The sequence below is a fragment of the Pseudophryne corroboree genome, chromosome 1, assembly GCF_028390025.1.
Source record: "Pseudophryne corroboree isolate aPseCor3 chromosome 1, aPseCor3.hap2, whole genome shotgun sequence".
NCBI classification, from domain to species: domain Eukaryota; kingdom Metazoa; phylum Chordata; class Amphibia; order Anura; family Myobatrachidae; genus Pseudophryne; species Pseudophryne corroboree.
This window is the reverse complement of record NC_086444.1, coordinates 11,669,069-11,691,940: the sequence shown is the minus strand read 5'-3', so window position 1 is coordinate 11,691,940 and position 22,872 is coordinate 11,669,069. Positions and strand designations below refer to the sequence as shown.

At 50.4% G+C, this 22,872-nt stretch overlaps 1 protein-coding gene across 3 annotated transcripts in view; it reads right to left on the bottom strand.

Moving 5' to 3' along the window:
* The window catches only part of DNAI1 (dynein axonemal intermediate chain 1), a 563,096-nt gene that overhangs the window by 394,078 nt on the left and 146,146 nt on the right, over positions 1 to 22,872 (bottom strand). For all 3 annotated transcript variants that reach the window (XM_063957492.1, XM_063957493.1, XM_063957494.1), the window contains exons 8-10: positions 18,344 to 18,466; positions 18,203 to 18,262; positions 17,555 to 17,686 (exon numbers count right to left, since the gene is read on the bottom strand). In XM_063957492.1, the coding sequence (XP_063813562.1) occupies positions 17,555 to 17,686; positions 18,203 to 18,262; positions 18,344 to 18,466 (315 nt within the window). The remainder of the gene's footprint in view (positions 1 to 17,554; positions 17,687 to 18,202; positions 18,263 to 18,343; positions 18,467 to 22,872) is intronic.

Sequence of the window (22,872 nt, the reverse complement as noted above, 5' to 3'; positions counted from 1 at the left end):
GCGTGCACATATTCGCAACTGCGTAATGAAGCTTCTACGACCGTGCGCATTGGCGCGTGATATGTGCATTTACGGTAGGGTTTGTGTGCGTCTAGCGGGCGACTCAAATGTTACATAGTAAATCCAAATAGTATGTTTTATAGGTAATGGTCCCCTTAATAATAACTGTAAGTTTGTTTATTGTAACTGGTCGCTGGACAGAGGAACTCCTCTTTGCATGATATGAAGGGTCAGACAGGGTTTGAGCAGTGGTGTTTGGTACCTAACTAAAGAACATTTTATTAGAAACAATCCGGTGCCGGTTAGGTAAAGATTAATCGCTCCTGCGTATAGTTATGTCTATTAGTAGTTTCTGGACATTTACTATATTTGCAGTTCATTATCCATGCGGCGGGAATCCTGAGATTCCCTCCCACCTGAGCAGTTCGATATAGTCACAGCCCACCTGTTCAAACTAACCTATGACCTTTTGTTATAATGCGGGGAGACATTCCTGTGTCCAATGAACAATGAGATTATAGGTCCCTTTGTAGTGTACTGTACGCAGTGTATAAAAGAACAGCCAGCCTGGCCAGCTCAGTCTCTCTCTCTCCACAACGGTTTTCATCATTGACTAACTAGGGAGCTGGTACCAGGACTGCGCAGCGATCATTCTCCAGTGTGTAAGTAATTCTCTGTGACCAACTTGTTCCCTGTTTGTATTTGCCATACTATCTCTCTCTCTCTGTTATTGTTAAACTGTTGTATATTGTATATGTGTAGTTATTATGTTTAGATATTGATGTTAGCCTGTAGTGTATGAACTGTTAACTGTTTTCCCCTTTTTACATAGCTAGATATTGTTAGTAAAGGTTTTGGAACCTTAGCAAGGTATTGTGTGTTTATTCCATTGCTGAGAGTATTAAGAGCGTCTCAATCGCTCAAGAGGCTTTCATACAATAGAGGTTAATTAGCATTGCATTGTGCTCACATTACAAAACCAAGGTTTACAGTATAGGCTCAGCCTTTCATTGTGTTGCATACAAGGTTTACTGAGTGTCATCCCGTGAGCGTCTGCGCCGCTCGTGTTCCCCTCGTGGTCACGAGCGTCCGCTACGCTGGTAGCGTAGCATTACGGTAGTTGGCCGCCTATAGCGTGCTCGACACCAAGTGTTAAGCTGTGAGCGAGCGTGCCGCATGTGCGTCTCGACCACGGCTAAGCGTCTGCTACACTAAGTGCGTACCCTTACGGTATCCCATACGTCAATTGCGTACTGAGTCTCTTACCCACATATAGTGAATGTTATAAGATAAATAATAAGAATTTACTTACCGATAATTCTATTTCTCGGAGTCCGTAGTGGATGCTGGGGTTCCTGAAAGGACCATGGGGAATAGCGGCTCCGCAGGAGACAGGGCACAAAAGTAAAGCTTTCCGATCAGGTGGTGTGCACTGGCTCCTCCCCCTATGACCCTCCTCCAAGCCAGTTAGGTACTGTGCCCGGACGAGCGTACACAATAAGGGAGGAATTTTGAATCCCGGGTAAGACTCATACCAGCCACACCAATCACACCGTACAACTTGTGATCTAAACCCAGTTAACAGTATGATAACAGCGGAGCCTCTGAAAAGATGGCTCACAACAATAATAACCCGATTTTTGTAACTATGTACAAGTATTGCAGATAATCCGCACTTGGGATGGGCGCCCAGCATCCACTACGGACTCCGAGAAATAGAATTATCGGTAAGTAAATTCTTATTTTCTCTATCGTCCTAGTGGATGCTGGGGTTCCTGAAAGGACCATGGGGATTATACCAAAGCTCCCAAACGGGCGGGAGAGTGCGGATGACTCTGCAGCACCGAATGAGAGAACTCCAGGTCCTCCTTAGCCAGGGTATCAAATTTGTAGAATTTAGCAAACGTGTTTGCCCCTGACCAAGTAGCTGCTCGGCAAAATTGTAAAGCCGAGACCCCTCGGGCAGCCGCCCAAGATGAGCCCACCTTCCTTGTGGAATGGGCATTTACATATTTTGGCTGTGGCAGGCCTGCCACAGAATGTGCAAGCTGAATTGTATTACACATCCAACTAGCAATAGTCTGCTTAGAAGCAAGAGCACCCAGTTTGTTGGGTGCATACAGGATAACAGCAAGTCAGTTTTCCTGACTCCAGCCGTCCTGGAACATATTTTCAGGGCCCTGACAACATCTAGCAACTTGGAGTCCTCCAAGTCCCTAGTAGGTGCAAGGCACCACAATAAGCTGGTTCAGGTGAAACACTGACACCACCTTTAGGGAGAGAACTGGGGACGAGTCCGCAGCTCTGCCCTGTCCGAATGGACAAACAGATATGGGCTTTTTTGAGAAAAAAACCACCAATTTGACACTCGCCTGGTCCAGGCCAGGGCCAAGAGCATGGTCACTTTTCATGTGAGATGCTTCAAATCCACAGATTTGACTGGTTTTAAACCAATGTGATTTGAGGAATCCCAGAACTACGTTGAGATCCCACAGTGCCACTGGAGGCACAAAAGGGGGTTGTATATGCAATACTCCCTTGACAAACTTCTGGACTTCAGGAACTGAAGCCAATTCTTTCTGGAAGAAAATCGACAGGGCCGAAATTTGAACCTTAATGGACCCCAATTTGAGGCCCATAGACACTCCTGTTTGCAGGAAATGCAGGAAACGACCGAGTTGAAATTTCTTTGTGGGGCCTTCCTGGCCTCACACCACGCAACATATTTTCGCCACATGTGGTGATAATGTTGTGCGGTCACCTCCTTTCTGGCTTTGACCAGGGTAGGAATGACCTCTTCCGGAATGCCTTTTTCCCTTTGGATCCGGCTTTCCACCGCCATGCCGACAAACGCAGCTGCGGTAAGTCTTGGAACAGACATGGTACTTGCTGAAGCAAGTCCCTTCTTAGCGGCAGAGGCCATAAGACCTCTGTAAGCATCTCTTGAAGTTCCGGGTACCAAGTCCTTCTTGGCCAATCCGGAGCCATGAGTATAGTTCTTACTCCTCTACGTCTTATAATTCTCAGCACCTTAGGTATGAGAAGCAGAGGAGGGAACACATACACCGACTGGTACACCCACGGTGTTACCAGAACGTCCACAGCTATTGCCTGAGGGTCTCTTGACCTGGCGCAATACCTGTCCCGTTTTTTGTTCAGACGGGACGCCATCATGTCCACCTTTGGTATTTCCCAACGGTTTACAATCATGTGGAAAAAACTTCCCGATGAAGTTTCCACTCTCCCGGGTGGAGGTCGTGCCTGCTGAGGAAGTCTGCTTCCCAGTTTCCATTCCCGGGATGAAACACTGCTGACAGTGCTATCACATGATTTTCCGCCCAGCGAAAAGTCCTTGCAGTTTTTGCCATTGCCCTCCTGCTTCTTGTGTCGCCCTGTCTGTTTACGTGGGCGACTGCCGTGATGTTTTTCCCACTGGATCAATACCGGCTGACCTTGAAGCAGAGGTCTTGCTAAGCTTAGAGCATTATAAATTTACCCTTAGCTCCAGTATATTTATGTGGAGAAAAGTCTCCAGACTTGATCACACTCCCTGGAAATTTTTTCCTTGTGTGACTGCTCCCCAGCCTCTCGGGCTGGGCTCCGTGGTCACCAGCATCCAATCCTGAATGCCGAATCTGCGGCCCTCTAGAAGATGAGCACTCTATAACCACCACAGGAGAGACACCCTTGTCCTTGGATATAGGGTTATCCGCTGATGCATCTGAAGATGCGATCCGGACCATTTGTCCAGCAGATCCCACTGAAAAGTTCTTGCGTGAAATCTGCCGAATGGAATTGCTTCGTAGGAAGCCACCATTTTTACCAGGACCCTTGTGCAATGATGCACTGTTTTTAGGAGGTTCCTGACTAGCTCGGATAACTCCCTGGCTTTCTCTTCCGGGAGAAACACCTTTTTCTGGACTGTGTCCAGAATCATCCCTAGGCACAGCAGACGTGTCGTCGGGATCAGCTGCGATTTTGGAATATTTAGAATCCACCCGTGCTGTTGTAGCAGTATCCGAGATAGTGCTACTCCGACCTCCAACTGTTCCCTGGACTATGCCCTTATCAGGAGATCGTCCAAGTAAGGGATAATTAAGACGCCTTTTCTTCGAAGAAGAATCATCATTTCGGCCATTACCTTGGTAAAGACCCGGGGTGCCGTGGACAATCCAAACGGCAGCGTCTGAAACTGATAGTGACAGTTCTGCACCACGAACCTGAGGTATCCTTAGTGAGAAGGGCAAATTTGGGACATAGAGGTAAGCATCCCTGATGTCCCGGGACACTATATAGTCCCCTTCTTCCTGGTTCGTTATCACTGCTCTGAGTGACTCCATCTTGATTTGAACCTTTGTAAGTGTTCAAAAAATTTTTTAGAATAAGTCTCACCTAGCCGTCTGGCTTCAGTACCACAATATAGTGTGGAATAATACCCCTTTTCTTGTAGTAGGAGGGGTAATTTAATTATCACCTGCTGGGAATACAGCTTGTGAATTTTTTCCCATACTGCCTCCTTGTCGGAGGGAGACCTTGGTAAAGCAGACTTCAGGAGCCTGCGAAGGGGAAACGTCTCGACATTCCAATCTGTACCCCTGGGATACTACTTGTAGAATCCAGGGGTCCTGTACGGTCTCAGCGCCATGCTGAGAACTTGTCAGAAGCGGTGGAACGCTTCTGTTCCTGGGAATGGGCTGCCTGCTGCAGTCTTCTTCCCTTTCCTCTATCCCTGGGCAGATATGATCTTATAGGGACGAAAGGACTGAGGCTGAAAAGACGGTGTCTTTTTCTGCAGAGATGTGACTTAGGGTAAAAACGGCGGATTTTCCAGCAGTTGCCGTGGCCACCAGGTCCGATGGACCGACCCCAAATAACTCCTCTTCCTTTATACGGCAATACACCTTTGTGCCGTTTGGAATCTGCATCACCTGACCACTGTCGTGTCCATAAACATCTTCTGGCAGATATGGACATCGCATTTACTCTTGATGCCAGAGTGCAAATATCCCTCTGTGCATCTCGCATATATAGAAATGCATCCTTTAAATGCTCTATAGTCAATAAAATACTGTCCCTGTCAAGGGTATCAATATTTTTAGTCAGGGAATCCGACCAAGCCACCCCAGCTCTGCACATCCAGGCTGAGGCGACCGCTGGTCGCAGTATAACACCAGTATGTGTGTATATACTTTTTATGATATTTTCCAGCCTCCTGTCAGCTGGTCCTTGAGGACGGCCCTATCTATAGACGGTACCGCCACTTGTTTTGATAAGCGTGTGAGCGCCTTATCCACCCTAAGGGGTGTTTCCCAACGCGCCCTAACTACTGGCGGGAAAGGGTATACCGCCCATAATTTTCTATCGGGGGGAACCCACGCATCATCACACACTTTATTTAATTTATCTGATTCAGGAAAAACTACGGTAGTTTTTTCACATCCCACATAATACCCTCTTTTGTGGTACTTGTAGTATCAGAAATATGAAACACCTCCTTCATTGCCTTTAACGTGTGGCCCTAATAAGGAATACGTTTGTTTATTCACCGTCGACACTGGGTTCAGTGTCCCTGTCTGTGTCTGTGTCGACCGACTAAAGTAAACGGGCGTTTTAAAACCCCTGACGGTGTTTTTGAGACGTCTGGACCGGTACTAATTGTTTGTCGGCCGTCTCATGTCGTCAACCGACCTTGCAGCGTGTTGACATTATCACGTAATTCCCTAAATAAGCCATCCATTCCGGTGTCGACTCCCTAGAGAGTGACATCACCATTACAGGCAATTGCTCCGCCTCCTCACCAACATCGTCCTCATACATGTCGACACACACGTACCGACACACAGCACACACACAGGGAATGCTCTGATAGAGGACAGGACCCACTAGCCCTTTGGAGAGACAGAGGGAGAGTTTACCAGCACACACCAAAAACGCTATAATTATATAGGGACAACCTTATATAAGTGTTTTCCCTTATAGCATCTTTTTTATATATTTCTAACGCCAAATTAGTGCCCCCCCTCTCTGTTTTAACCCTGTTTCTGTAGTGCAGTGCAGGGGAGAGCCTGGGAGCCTTCCCTCCAGCCTTTCTGTGAGGGAAAATGGCGCTGTGTGCTGAGGAGATAGGCCCCGCCCCTTTTTCGGCGGCCTCGTCTCCCGCTCTTAACGGATTCTGGCAGGGGTTAAATATCTCCATATAGCCTCCGGAGGCTATATGTGAGGTATTTTTAGCCAAAATAGGTATTCATTTGCCTCCCAGGGCGCCCCCCTCCCAGCGCCCTGCACCCTCAGTGACTGCCGTGTGAAGTGTGCTGAGAGGAAAATGGCGCACAGCTGCAGTGCTGTGCGCTACCTTTAGAAGACTGAGGAGTCTTCTGCCGCCGATTCTGGACCTCTTCTTACTTCAGCATCTGCAAGGGGGCCGGCGGCAAGGCTCCGGTGACCATCCAGGCTGTACCTGTGATCGTCCCTCTGGAGCTGATGTCCAGTAGCCAAGAAGCCAATCCATCCTGCACGCAGGTGAGTTCACTTCTTCTCCCCTAAGTCCCTCGTTGCAGTGATCCTGTTGCCAGCAGGACTCACTGTAAAATAAAAAACCTAAGCTAAACTTTTCTAAGCAGCTCTTTAGGAGAGCCACCTAGATTGCACCCTTCTCGGCCGGGCACAAAAATCTAACTGGCTTGGAGGAGGGTCATAGGGGGAGGAGCCAGTGCACACCACCTGATCGGAAAGCTTTACTTTTGTGCCCTGTCTCCTGCGGAGCCGCTATTCCCCATGGTCCTTTCAGGAACCCCAGCATCCACTAGGACGATAGAGAAATTTAGCTTTATCACTGTATACGGAGCCCAATGTGACTAGGACGTACCAGGAGACTGCGCTGAGTAATGTGATATATGACACCTGTATACTGTGCGTGACTGAGGTTATATACGGAGCACAATGTGACTAGGACGCACCAGGGGACTGCGCTGAGTAATGTGATATATGACACATGTATACTGTGTGTGACTGAGGCTGTATACGGAGCACAATGTGACTAGGACGCACCAGGAGACTGCGCTGAGTAATGTGATATATGACACCTGTATACTGTGTGTGACTGAGGCTGTATACGGAGCACAATGTGACTAGGACGCACCAGGAGACTGCACTGAGTAATGTGATATATGACACCTGTATACTGTGTGTGACTGAGGCTGTATACGGAGCACAATGTGACTAGGACGCACCAGGAGACTGCGCTGAGTAATGTGATATATGACACCTGTATACTGTGTGTGACTGAGGCTGTATACGAAGCACAATGTGACTAGGACGCACCAGGAGACTGCGCTGAGTAATGTGATATATGACACCTGTATACTGTGTGTGACTGAGGCTGTATACGGAGCACAATGTGACTAGGACGCACGAGGAGACTGCGCTGAGTTATGTGATATATGACACCTGTATACTGTGTGTGACTGAGACTGTATACGGAGCACAATGTGACTAGGACGCACCAGGAGACTGTGCTGAGTAATGTGATATATGACACCTGTATACTGTGTGTGACTGAGGCTGTATACGGAGCACAATGTGACTAGAACGCACCAGGAGACTGCGCTGAGTAATGTGATATATGACACCTGTATACTGTGTGTGACTGAGGCTGTATACGGAGCACAATGTGACTAGGACGCACCAGGAGACTGCGCTGAGTAATGTGATATATGACACCTGTATACTGTGTGTGACTGAGGCTGTATACAGAGCACAGTGTGACTATGACGCACCAGGAGACTGCGCTGAGTAATGTGATATGACACCTGTATACGGTGTGTGACTGAGGCTGTATACGTAGCACAATGTGACTAGGATGCACCAGGAAACTGCACTGAGTAATGTGATATATGACACCTGTATACTGTGTGTGTGACTGAGGCTGTATACGGAGCACAATTTGACTAGGACGCACCAGGAGACTGCACTGAGTAATGTGATATATGACACTTGTATACGGTGTGTGACTGAGGCTGTATACGTAGCACAATGTGACTAGGATGCACCAGGAAACTGCACTGAGTAATGTGATATATGACACCTGTATACTGTGTGTGTGACTGAGGCTGTATACGGAGCACAATGTGACTAGGACGCACCAGGAGACTGCACTGAGTAATGTGATATATGACACCTGTATACTGTGTGTGACTGAGGCTGTATACGGAGCACAATGTGACTAGGACGCACCAGGAGACTGCGCTGAGTAATGTGATATATGACACCTGTATACTGTGTGTGATTGAGGCTGTATACGGAGCACAATGTGACTAAGACACACCAGGAGACTGCGCTGAGTAATGTGATATATGACACCTGTATACTTTGTGTGATTGAGGCTGTATACGGAGAACAATGTGACTAGGACGCACCAGGAGACTGCACCGAGTAATGTGATATATGACAACTGTATACTGTGTGTGTGTGACTGAGGTTGTATACAGAGCACAATGTAACAAGGACGCACCAGGAGACTGCGCTGAGTAATGTGATATGACACCTGTATACTGTGTGTGACTGAGGCTGTATACGGAGCACAATGTGACTAGGACGCACCAGGAGACTGCGCTGAGTAATGTGATATGACACCTGTATACTGTGTGTGACTGAGGTTGTATACAGACAACAATGTGACTAGGACGCACCAGGAGACTGCGCTGAGTAATGTGATATAGGACACCTGTACACTGTGTGTGATTGAGGCTGTATACGGAGCACAATGTGACTAGGATGCACCAGGAGACTGCGCTGAGTAATGTGATATGACACCTGTATACTATGTGTGACTGAGGCTGTATACGGAGCACAATGTGACTAGGACGCACCAGGAGACTGCGCTGAGTAATGTGATATAGGACACCTGTATACTGTGTGTGACTGAGGCTGTATACGGAGCACAATGTGACTAGGACGCACCAGGAGACTGCGCTGAGTAATGTGATATATGACACCTGTATACTGTGTGTGACTGAGGCTGTATACGGAGCACAATGTGACTAGGACGCACCAGGAGACTGCGCTGAGTAATGTGATATATGACACCTGTATACTGTGTGTGACTGAGGCTGTATACGGAGCACAATGTGACTAGGACGCACCAGGAGACTGCGCTGAGTAATGTGATATGACACCTGTATACTGTGTGTGACTGAGGCTGTATACGGAGTACAATGTGACTAGGACGCACCAGGAGACTGCGCTGAGTTATGTGATATATGACACCTGTATACTGTGTGTGACTGAGACTGTGTACGGAGCACAATGTGACTAGGACGCACCAGGAGACTGCGCTGAGTTATGTGATATATGACACCTGTATACTGTGTGTGACTGAGACTGTATACGGAGCACTATGTGACTAGGCCGCACCAGGAGACTGTGCTGAGTAATGTGATATATGACACCTGTATACTGTGTGTGACTGAGGCTGTATACGGAGCACAATGTGACTAGAACGCACCAGGAGACTGCGCTGAGTAATGTGATATATGACACCTGTATACTGTGTGTGACTGAGGCTGTATACGGAGCACAATGTGACTAGGACGCACCAGGAGACTGCGCTCAGTAATGTGATATGACACCTGTATACGGTGTGTGACTGAGGCTGTATACGTAGCACAATGTGACTAGGATGCACCAGGAAACTGCACTGAGTAATGTGATATATGACACCTGTATACTGTGTGTGTGACTGAGGCTATATACGGAGCACAATGTGACTAGGACGCACCAGGAGACTGCACTGAGTAATGTGATATATGACACCTGTATACTGTGTGTGACTGAGGCTGTATACGGAGCACAATGTGACTAGGACGCACCAGGAGACTGCGCTGAGTAATGTGATATATGACACCTGTATACTGTGTGTGATTGAGGCTGTATACGGAGCACAATGTGACTAAGACACACCAGGAGACTGCGCTGAGTAATGTGATATATGACACCTGTATACTTTGTGTGATTGAGGCTGTATACGGAGCACAATGTGACTAGGACGCACCAGGAGACTGCGCCGAGTAATGTGATATATGACAACTGTATACTGTGTGTGTGTGACTGAGGTTGTATACAGAGCACAATGTAACAAGGACGCACCAGGAGACTGCGCTGAGTAATGTGATATGACACCTGTATACTGTGTGTGACTGAGGCTGTATACGGAGCACAATGTGACTAGGACGCACCAGGAGAATGCGCTGAGTAATGTGATATATGACACCTGTATACTGTGTGTGACTAAGGTTGTATACAGACAACAATGTGACTAGGACGCACCAGGAGACTGCGCTGAGTAATGTGATATAGGACACCTGTATACTGTGTGTGACTGAGGCTGTATACGGAGCACAATGTGACTAGGACGCACCAGGAGACTGCGCTGAGTAATGTGATATGACACCTGTATACTGTGTGTGACTGAGGCTGTATACGGAGTACAATGTGACTAGGACGCACCATGAGACTGCGCTGAGTAATGTGATATGACACCTGTATACTGTGTGTGACTGTGGCTGTATACGGAGCAGAACAGAACTTGCATTGGAGAAAAGCTGCGGCAGATACATTGTAGCCCTTCATATACAGATTCAGAGACTCACACAGTATACAGGTGTCATTTATCACATTACTCAGCGCAGTCTCCTGGTGTGTCCTAGTCACATTGTGGACCTCTCACATTCACTATTCCTCTGATATATAGGAGATGGCGGCTGAGGACAGGGTACCGGGGGCTGGTGGAGAGGGTGGCGGGATAGGAAGGACCTCTCACATCCCCTATTCCTCTGATATATAAATGGCGGCTGGGGACAGGTTACCGGGGGCTGGTGGTGAGGGTGGCGGGATAGGAAGGACCTCTCACATCCCCTATTCCTCTGATATATAGGAGATAGCGGCTGGGGACAGGTTACCGGGGGCTGGTGGTGAGGGTGGCGGGATAGGAAGGACCTCTCACATCCCCTATTCCTCTGATATATAGCAGATGGCGGCTGGGGACAGGTTACCGGGGGCTGGTGGTGAGGGTGGTGGGATTGGAAGGACCTCTCACATCCCGTATTCCTCTGATATATAGCAGATGGCGGCTGGGGACAGGTTACCGGGGGCTGGTGGTGAGGGTGGCGGGATAGGAAGGACCTCTCACATTCACTATTTCTCTGATATATAGGAGATGGCGGCTGGGGACAGGTTACCGGGGGCTGGTGGTGAGGGTGGCGGGATAGGAAGAACCTCTCACATCCCCTATTCCTCTGATATATAGCAGATGGCGGCTGGGGACAGGTTACCGGGGGCTGGTGGTGAGGGTGGTGGGATAGGAAGAACCTCTCACATCCCCTATTTCTCTGATATATAGGAGATGGCAGCTGAGGGCAGGTTACCGGGGGCTGGTGGTGAGGGTGGCGGGATAGGAAGGACCTCTCACATCCCCTATTCCTCTGATATATAGGAGGTGGCGGCTGAGGGCAGGTTACCAGGGGGCTGGTGGTGAGGGTGGTGGGATAGGAAGGACCTTTCACATCCCCTATTCCTTTGAAATATAGGAGATGGCGGCTGGGGACAGGTTACCGGGGGCTGGTGGTGAGGGTGGCGGGATAGGAAGGACCTCTCACATCCCCTATTCCTCTGATATATAGGAGATGGCGGCTGAGGATAGGTTACCGGGGGTTGGTGGTGAGGGTGGCGGGATAGGAAGGACCTCTCACATCCCCTATTCCTCTGATATACAGGAGATGGCGGCTGAGGACAGGTAACCGGGGGCTGGTGGTGAGGGTGGCGGGATAGGAAGGACCTCTCACATCCCCTATTCCTCTGATATATAGGAGATGGCAACTGGGGACCGGTTACCGGGGGCTGGTGGTGAGGGTGGCAGGATAGGAAGGACCTCTCACATCACCTATTCCTCTGATATATAGGAGATGGCGGCTGGGGACAGGTTACCGGGCGCTGGTGGTGAGGGTGGCAGGATAGGAAGGACCTCTCACATCCCCTATTCCTTTGATATATAGGAGATGGCAGCTGGGGACAGGTTACCGGGGGCTGGTGGTGAGGGTGGTGGGATAGGAAGGACCTCTCACATCCCCTATTCCTCTGATATATAGGAGATGGCGGCTGGGGACAGGTTACCGGGGACTGGTGGTGAGGGTGGCAGGATAGGAAGGACCTCTCACATCCCCTATTCCTCTGATATATAGGAGATGGCGGCTGGGGACAGGTTACCGGGGGCTGGTGGTGAGGGTGGCAGGATAGGAAGGACCTCTCACATCCCCTATTCCTTTGATATATAGGAGATGGCAGCTGGGGACAGGTTACCGGGGGCTGGTGGAGAGGGTGGCGGGATAGGAAGGACCTCTCACATCCCCTATTTCTCTGATATATAGGAGATGGCGGCTGGGGACAGGTTACCGGGGGCTGGTGGTGAGGGTGGCGGGATAGGAAGGACCTCTCACATCCCCTATTCCTCTGATATATAGGAGATGGCGGCTGGGGACAGGTTACCGGGGGCTGGTGGTGAGGGTGGCGGGATAGGAAGGACCTCTCACATCCCCTATTCCTCTGATATACAGGAGATGGCGGCTGAGGACAGGTTACCGGGGGCTGGTGGTGAGGGTGGCGGGATAGGAAGGACCTCTCACATCCCCTATTCCTCTGATATACAGGAGATGGCGGCTGAGGACAGGTTACCGGGGGCTGGTGGTGAGGGTGGCGGGATAGGAAGGACCTCTCACATTCCCTATTTCTCTGATATATAGGAGATGGCAGCTGAGGGCAGGTTACCGGGGGCTGGATAGGAAGGACCTCTCACATCCCCTATTCCTCTGATATATAGGAGATGGCGGCTGGGGACAGGTTACCGGGGGCTGGTGGTGAGGGTGGCAGGATAGGAAGGACCTCTCACATCCCCTATTCCTCTGATATATAGGAGATGGCGGCTGGGGACAGGTTACCGGGGGCTGGTGGTAAGGGTGGCGGGATAGGAAGGACCTCTCACATACCCTGTTCCTCTGATATATAGGAGATGGCGGCTGGGGACCGGTTACCGGGGGCTGGTGGTGAGGGTGGTGGGATAGGAAGGACCTCTCACATCCCCTATTCCTCTGATATATAGGAGATGGCGGCTGGGGACAGGTTACCGGGGACTGGTGGTGAGGGTGGCAGGATAGGAAGGACCTCTCACATCCCCTATTCCTCTGATATATAGGAGATGGCGGCTGGGGACAGGTTACCGGGCGCTGGTGGTGAGGGTGGCAGGATAGGAAGGACCTCTCACATCCCCTATTCCTTTGATATATAGGAGATGGCAGCTGGGGACAGGTTACCGGGGGCTGGTGGTGAGGGTGGTGGGATAGGAAGGACCTCTCACATCCCCTATTCCTCTGATATATAGGAGATGGCGGCTGGGGACAGGTTACCGGGGACTGGTGGTGAGGGTGGCAGGATAGGAAGGACCTCTCACATCCCCTATTCCTCTGATATATAGGAGATGGCGGCTGGGGACAGGTTACCGGGGGCTGGTGGTGAGGGTGGCAGGATAGGAAGGACCTCTCACATCCCCTATTCCTTTGATATATAGGAGATGGCAGCTGGGGACAGGTTACCGGGGGCTGGTGGAGAGGGTGGCGGAATAGGAAGGACCTCTCACATCCCCTATTCCTCTGATATATAGGAGATAGCGGCTGGGGACAGGTTACCGGGGGCTGGTGGTGAGGGTGGCGGGATAGGAAGGACCTCTCACATCCCCTATTCCTCTGATATATAGCAGATGGCGGCTGGGGACAGGTTACCGGGGGCTGGTGGTGAGGGTGGTGGGATTGGAAGGACCTCTCACATCCCCTATTCCTCTGATATATAGCAGATGGCGGCTGGGGACAGGTTACCGGGGGCTGGTGGTGAGGGTGGCGGGATAGGAAGGACCTCTCACATTCACTATTTCTCTGAAATATAGGAGATGGCGGCTGGGGACAGGTTACCGGGGGCTGGTGGTGAGGGTGGCGGGATAGGAAGAACCTCTCACATCCCCTATTCCTCTGATATATAGCAGATGGCGGCTGGGGACAGGTTACCGGGGGCTGGTGGTGAGGGTGGTGGGATAGGAAGAACCTCTCACATCCCCTATTTCTCTGCTATATAGGAGATGGCAGCTGAGGGCAGGTTACCGGGGGCTGGTGGTGAGGGTGGCGGGATAGGAAGGACCTCTCACATCCCCTATTCCTCTGATATATAGGAGGTGGCGGCTGAGGGCAGGTTACCAGGGGGCTGGTGGTGAGGGTGGTGGGATAGGAAGGACCTTTCACATCCCCTATTCCTTTGAAATATAGGAGATGGCGGCTGGGGACAGGTTACCGGGGGCTGGTGGTGAGGGTGGCGGGATAGGAAGGACCTCTCACATCCCCTATTCCTCTGATATATAGGAGATGGCGGCAGAGGACAGGTTACCGGGGGTTGGTGGTGAGGGTGGCGGGATAGGAAGGACCTCTCACATCCCCTACTACTTTGATATACAGGAGATGGCGGCTGAGGACAGGTTACCGGGGGCTGGTGGTGAGGGTGGCGGGATAGGAAGGACCTCTCACATCCCCTATTCCTCTGATATACAGGAGATGGCGGCTGAGGACAGGTTACCGGGGGCTGGTGGTGAGGGTGGCGGGATAGGAAGGACCTCTCACATTCCCTATTTCTCTGATATATAGGAAATGGCAGCTGAGGGCAGGTTACCGGGGGCTGGATAGGAAGGACCTCTCACATCCCCTATTCCTCTGATATATAGGAGATGGCGGCTGGGGACAGGTTACCGGGGGCTGGTGGTGAGGGTGGCAGGATAGGAAGGACCTCTCACATCCCCTATTCCTCTGATATATAGGAGATGGCGGCTGGGGACAGGTTACCGGGGGCTGGTGGTGAGGGTGGTGGGATAGGAAGGACCTCTCACATCCCCTATTCCTCTGATATATAGGAGATGGCGGCTGGGGACAGGTTACCGGGGGCTGGTGGTGAGGGTGGCGGGATAGGAAGGACCTCTCACATACCCTGTTCCTCTGATATATAGGAGATGGCGGCTGGGGACCGGTTACCGGGGGCTGGTGGTGAGGGTGGCGGGATAGGAAGGACCTCTCACATCCCCTATTCCTCTGATATATAGGAGATGGCGGCTGGGGACCGGTTACCGGGGGCTGGTGGTGAGGGTGGCAGGATAGGAAGGACCTCTCACATCCCCTATTCCTCTGATATATAGGAGATGGCGGCTGGGGACAGGTTACCGGGCGCTGGTGGTGAGGGTGGCAGGATAGGAAGGACCTCTCACATCCCCTATTCCTTTGATATATAGGAGATGGCAGCTGGGGACAGGTTACCGGGGGCTGGTGGTGAGGGTGGTGGGATAGGAAGGACCTCTCACATCCCCTATTCCTCTGATATATAGGAGATGGCGGCTGGGGACAGGTTACCGGGGACTGGTGGTGAGGGTGGCAGGATAGGAAGGACCTCTCACATCCCCTATTCCTCTGATATATAGGAGATGGCGGCTGGGGACAGGTTACCGGGGGCTGGTGGTGATGGTGGCAGGATAGGAAGGACCTCTCACATCCCCTATTCCTTTGATATATAGGAGATGGCAGCTGGGGACAGGTTACCGGGGGCTGGTGGAGAGGGTGGCGGGATAGGAAGGACCTCTCACATCCCCTATTCCTCTGATATATAGGAGATGGCGGCTGGGGACAGGTTACCGGGGGCTGGTGGTGAGGGTGGCGGGATAGGAAGGACCTCTCACATCCCCTATTCCTCTGATATATAGGAGATGGCGGCTGGGGACAGGTTACCGGGGGCTGGTGGTGAGGGTGGCGGGATAGGAAGGACCTCTCACATCCCCTATTCCTCTGATATACAGGAGATGGCGGCTGAGGACAGGTTACCGGGGGCTGGTGGTGAGGGTGGCGGGATAGGAAGGACCTCTCACATCCCCTATTCCTCTGATATACAGGAGATGGCGGCTGAGGACAGGTTACCGGGGGCTGGTGGTGAGGGTGGCGGGATAGGAAGGACCTCTCACATTCCCTATTTCTCTGATATATAGGAGATGGCAGCTGAGGGCAGGTTACCGGGGGCTGGATAGGAAGGACCTCTCACATCCCCTATTCCTCTGATATATAGGAGATGGCGGCTGGGGACAGGTTACCGGGGGCTGGTGGTGAGGGTGGCAGGATAGGAAGGACCTCTCACATCCCCTATTCCTCTGATATATAGGAGATGGCGGCTGGGGACAGGTTACCGGGGGCTGGTGGTGAGGGTGGCGGGATAGGAAGGACCTCTCACATACCCTGTTCCTCTGATATATAGGAGATGGCGGCTGGGGACCGGTTACCGGGGGCTGGTGGTGAGGGTGGTGGGATAGGAAGGACCTCTCACATCCCCTATTCCTCTGATATATAGGAGATGGCGGCTGGGGACAGGTTACCGGGGACTGGTGGTGAGGGTGGCAGGATAGGAAGGACCTCTCACATCCCCTATTCCTCTGATATATAGGAGATGGCGGCTGGGGACAGGTTACCGGGGGCTGGTGGTGAGGGTGGCAGGATAGGAAGGACCTCTCACATCCCCTATTCCTTTGATATATAGGAGATGGCAGCTGGGGACAGGTTACCGGGGGCTGGTGGAGAGGGTGGCGGGATAGGAAGGACCTCTCACATCCCCTATTCCTCTGATATATAGGAGATGGCGGCTGGGGACAGGTTACCGGGGGCTGGTGGTGAGGGTGGCGGGATAGGAAGGACCTCTCACATCCCCTATTCCTCTGATATATAGGAGATGGCGGCTGGGGACAGGTTACCGGGGGCTGGTGGTGAGGGTGGTGGGATTGGAAGGACCTCTCACATCCCCTATTCCTCAGATATATAGGAGATGGCCGGCTGGGGACAGGTTACCAGGGGCTGGTGGTGTAAGTGGCGGGATAGGAAGGACCTCTCACATCCCCTATTCCTCTGATATATAGGAGGTGGCGGCTGGGGACAGGTTACCGGGGGCTGGTGGTGAGGGTGGTGGGATTGGAAGGACCTCTCACATCCCCTATTCCTCTGATATATAGGAGGTGGCGGCTGGGGACAGGTTATCGGGGGCTGGTGGTGAGGGTGGCGGGATAGGAAGGACCTCTCACATCCCCTATTCCTCTGATATATAGGAGATGGCGGTTGAGGACAGGTTACCGGGGGCTGGTGGTGAGGGTGGCGGGTTAGGAAGGACCTCTCACATCCCCTATTCCTCTGATATATAGGAGGTGGCGGCTGAGGACAGGTTACCGGGGGCTGGTGGTGAGGGTGGCGGGATAGGAAGGACCTCTCACATCCCTTATTCCTCTGATATATAGGAGATGGCGGCTGGGGTCAGGTTACCGGGGGCTGGTGGTGAGGGTGGCAGGTTAGGAAGGACCTCTCACATACCCTATTCCTCTGATGTATACAGTAAGAAAGCAGAAGGCTGGCTGGGAACAGAATACGGTACATTTAGAGGGAGCCTCGGTGGTCACCTGAAACTCGGAGATGAGAAGCTTTGGCCGGGAGTGAAACTCTTCATCCTTCTTAGACACCGGAGCCTTCTGCTTCTCTTTCAGCTTCTCCTGCTTCTGTAGCTCCTCAATGTACGCATCATAGATATCCCACTGTGAGAAAGAGCAATAAAAAGCAGACAATTTATACTTCCAGCGGGACTGCAGAGCACTGCATAGACAATATATACTTCCAGCAGGACTGCAGAGCACTGTATAGACAATGTATACTTCCAGCGGGACTGCAGAGCACTGTATAGACAATGTATACTTCCAGCGGGACTGCTGAGCACTGCATAGACAATGTATACTACCAGCGGGACTGCAGAGTACTGCATAGACAGTGTATACTTTCATCAGGACTGCAGAGTACTGCATAGACAATGTATACTTCCAGTAGGACTGCAGAGCACTGCATAGACACTGTATACTTCCAGCAGGACTGCAGAGTACTGCATAGACACTGTATACTTCCAGCAGGACTGCAGAGCACTGCATAGACACTGTATACTTCCAGCAGGACTGCAGAGCACTGCACAGATGGTCTATTCTTCCTGCAGAGCACTGCACAGATGACCTATACTCCCACTGGGCCTGTGAAGCGATGCACATGCTGGCACAGTGACTTACCTGACTTGCGGTGGCAGAGAAGGTTGCTCGGGGAGGTGGTTCTGTCTGAGAAGCCCTTTCCTGGAACAGAAAGACGTTGACACCAGAATATCAGACACAGAAAGGCCTCTGCAAAGGGCAGTAAGTGTGCGCAGAACTTACTCTCAGGGGGTTGTTGAAAGTCTGTGACGACCTCTCGCTGAAGTTAAACTGGTTGGTCAGCTTCCGCTCCTTCTTACTTCTGCTGGCCACCTCAGCGCTGTCACCCCCTTCTTCAACTGCCGCCTGGGGACACAACTCTTATTATTACCTCTTATGTATACAGTGCCATCAGGGTTCTGCAGGAGCTATTAACTAACAATACATAATAATAGCCCGTGAGAGACAGAGGGCTCTGCTCACAATAGCTTACACTCTAAAGGGGTACAGCCACAGGGGGACACCAGGGGAGAGCGGAGCAGAGGCTGGAAAGACAGGGAGGGACTGGCACAGTTGAAGAAGGAGTTTTAAGAGGACGATTACAAGCTGGGAGGTTGGATGCATGCTGGGTAGAGTGCGGGAGGACATTTGAAGGTTGGGAGAGCTGCTAGTACCCTACACTGACCCAGCCCCCCATCCCCACATGGTGTGATACTAGTCATCATCAGTACACACTGGCACCGGAATAAGGAGATTTATGGTAGACTTACCAATGTTAAATCTCTTTCTGCAAAGTACATTGGGTTTCACAGGGAAACATCGGGTGTAGAATGGATCTTGATCCAGAGAGGCACCAACAGGCTAAAGCTTTAGGCTGTTCCAGGATGCATTATGGGGCCTCCTCTATAACCCCGCCTCCAGGCACGGTGAGCTCAGTTTCGTTAACCAGTCCAATGTAGTAGCGGGTAAGAGAGACGGCAGATGTTAATCACATAGAACCACATTCTCACGACAGGAGAGGGTACCAGCGGCTAATGCCATACAAACCCAAAGAAGCTAGGTGCGTCAGAGTGGACGCCCTGTGGAACCCAATGTACCTCGCAGAAAGAGATTTAACAATGGTAAGTCTACCATAAATCTCCTTTTCTGCAGCAGGGTAAATTAGTTTCCACAGGGAAACATCGGGTGATGTCCTAAAGCAGTTCCTCAAGGGAGGGGACGCGCCTTAGCGGGTATGAGAACCCGGCATCCAAAGGAAGCATCCTGGGCGGCGGAAGTATCAAAGGAATAGAACCTAATGAACGTGTTCATTGAGGACCACGTAGCTGCCTTGCACAATTGTTCAGCGGACGCACCACGGCGGGCCGCTTGAGAAGGTCCAACAGACCGAGTAGAATGGGCAATAACAGCAGCAGGAACTGGGAGTCCAGCCTGTGCTTAAGCTTGTACATTCACCATTCTAATCTATCTGGCCAAGGTCTGCTTATTTGCAGGCCAGCCACGTTTGTGAAAACCAAACTGTACAAAAAGGGAATCTGACCTCCAGAGGCAGTCCTCCCCACGTATATATGGAGAGCCCATATCACATCCAAAGACAGCTCTTTGGAGGACAAACCAGAAGAGATGAAGGTCGGAACCACAATCTCTTGGTTTAGGTGAAAAGATGACACCACCTTAGGTAAATAACCAGGGCGAGTTCTAAGAACTGCGCGGTCACGGTGAAATATCAGGAAGGGTGGACTACAGGACAAAGCGCCTAGGTCTGACAGCCTCCCAGCAGAGGCAATAGCCAGTAGGAACAGGACCTTGACCGTGAGCCACTTAAGGTCCACTAACTCAAGAGGTTCAAATGGAGACTCTTGCAAGGCATTCAGGACAACAGACAGATCCCATGGAGCCACAGGAGGGACATAGGGAGACTGAATCCATAAAACACCCTGAGTGAAAGTATGAACATCAGGGATAGACGCAATTTTTCTCTGAAACCACACAGACAAGGCAGATATATCAACCTTGAGGGAGGCCAGACGAAAGCCGAAATCCAGGTCTTGTTGCAGAAAAGCCAGAATTCTGGAGGTTCAGAATTTGTACGCATCATAATTCTTAGCGTCAGAATTCCAGACCCTGTAATATATCCGTGCAAATGGCAGTTTTCGGGCCTTTAGCATAGTTGTTTGGATAACTGTTTCGGAGAATCCTTTGGCCCTCAGGAGTGATGCTTCAAGAGCCACGCCGTCAAAGCCAGTCTGGCCAGGTCCGGGTAGACACAAGGGCCCTGAACGAGGAGGTCTGGGTGTTGAGGAAGTAGAAGAGGATGCTCTTATCGATAGACGCTGCAGGTCTGAGAACCAATGGCATCTGGGCCACGCTGGAGCGACTAGAAATAGTATTCCTCCTTCTTGTTTGAACTTCCGTAGTACCCTGGGCAGGAGTGACACTGGAGGGAACAAATATTGCAGCCGATAGTTCCATGGAACTGCAAGTGCGTCCACGAACGCTACTTGAGGATCCCTGGTTCTTCACCCGAAGACCGGAACTTTGTGATTGTGTCGAGACGTCATCAGGTCTACATCTGGTAGACCCCATTTGTCTGCTAGGAGTTGAAAGACTTCCTGATGAAGACTCCAATCTCCGGCACACACGTCCTGACGACTGAGGAAATCTGCTTCCCAGTTGAGGACTCCCAGAATGAACACTGCCGATATTGCTGGCAGATGGCGTTCGGCCCAACGAAGAATTTTTGACACTTCCATCATTGCCATTCTTCGAGTGCCTCCTTGATGGTTTATGTATGCCACTGTGGTGGCATTGTCTGACCGTACTTGAACAGGCCTGTTGCTTAATAGAGGCAGGGCGAGAGACAAAGCATTGAACACCCGCAATTCCAGAATGTTTATCGGGAGGAGTGTGTCAAAGTCGAAAAATATTGCAGTACACACATCACGTACAAACTACACACAGATGGCCTCCGTGCGCGTACTTGTTCTGCCGTGCGTGCACATATTCGCAATTTGCGTATGGTCGCTCCCGCGGTCCTGCGCATTAGCGCGTGGTATGAGTATTTACGGTAGAGTTTGTGAACGCATGGAAAAGCCATCAAAACACATTACATATTTAATCCAAATAGTGCACATTTTACACATAGTCTCCCTGCACCACACCAGCAAGTTACAACAGTTTAAATGGTATCAGAACAAAGGGATTCACCTTTACAGGATAGGAGGGGACAGAACAAGGTTATAAGGTGGTGTTTGGTATCCAGCTGTAGGGTATTTTAAGGGCAATATTCTGGTGTTGGTTTGTAGAAGATCGCACGTTCCAGCGAATAGTTATGCGCAGGAGTAGAATATAGATATAAACTGTATTTACTTTACATTTGGTATACGGCGGGAACCCAGAGGAGACCACCTACAAGTGCATCTGGAACAGACATCGCCCACCTATTCAAACCAACCTATGACCTCTCCTGTACTGTAAATGACCATCCCTGTGTCCAATGGACAAAGAGATTACAGTATCCATTGTTTAAGTTTTGGAAGATTGTATAAATGAGCCAGCTGCATGCCTGGTCAGACACAGACTCAAAAGGTTATCTACCCAGATGACTGAGGACCAGACTGGGAAGCGCGGCGAAAACCAAACACGTATGTACCATTGACTGTAGCCATTATTCTATTGTATTGTATTGCTTTGTTATTGTAACCCCCTTTCAGTAATAATATGTTGTGGTGTCGAAACCCGGTATTTTAAATACAAACTGGTGTCATGTTTTCCTTTCCCTGATAAGGTTATAAGTGTATTACTATCACATGTATAGCTGTTAAGGGTTCACGGTGTATCTTTGGGTGTGTACGCACTGAGTGTACTTTGTACAGCCAGCGCAGCGTTTGTACGCAAAGTACGTACACGGTACGGGGCTCTGTACGCTAATGGTGTAATAAGTACGTAGGTTGAGGATTAAGTATAGCTGCCGCAGCGGCTCCATTTAAAGTGTATGAAATGTCTTTTTAAAGTGTTGCTTTTAGTCCTGTATGTAAATCAGCATTTACAATTGGGAGCATCGTCCGGTTTCCACATACTCACAGCCTAACAGGTCATAGCAGACTTAATCTATCAGCAAAGGGCGGACAAGTTATCCTACGTAACCTTTTCTTGGTCGATGGATACGCTGAAAACCCTACTTGTGTGCTGATTAGATGGCGTCTGCTCTGTCTAGTCTGCAGAGGTGCTGGTAGAACCCGTAAAACACACAGGAAAAAAGCTATTTAAAAATATGTGAATTTTTTTTGGCACCAAAAACGTACACAAAAGGGCACCGATACTTTGCATACCCTCTCACATTGTTGCAAAACAAAGTTCAAATAAGTCATATTGTTTTTGATTCAGATTGGATTGTTTATCTGTTAAGTAGATTTAAAAGCACATTTAAAAGTTGCTGCATAGTCTTGATAGTTTTTTTTTTTAAACTCAGGCCTAAAATAACTTCTGGTGCTTGTATGATTTGGGATTTCTGTGTGACAAAGGAAGCCGCATGGTCTGTCCTCCATTTTGGACTAACCACATGGCCTGTCCACCATCTTGTGTAAACCTCATGGATGTGGAAGGGGGAGGAGCAGTGGCCATTTTAGGAAGGTCATTTTCTAAATAGCTGATTTTCAGTCTGCTCAGAACAATCAGTTTCCTTTGTCACATCAAGCCCCATTTATGAGTTACCAATGCATTTATTTTACCCATGCCATAGTCCATTACAAAACGTTTCAATTGGGCCTAGT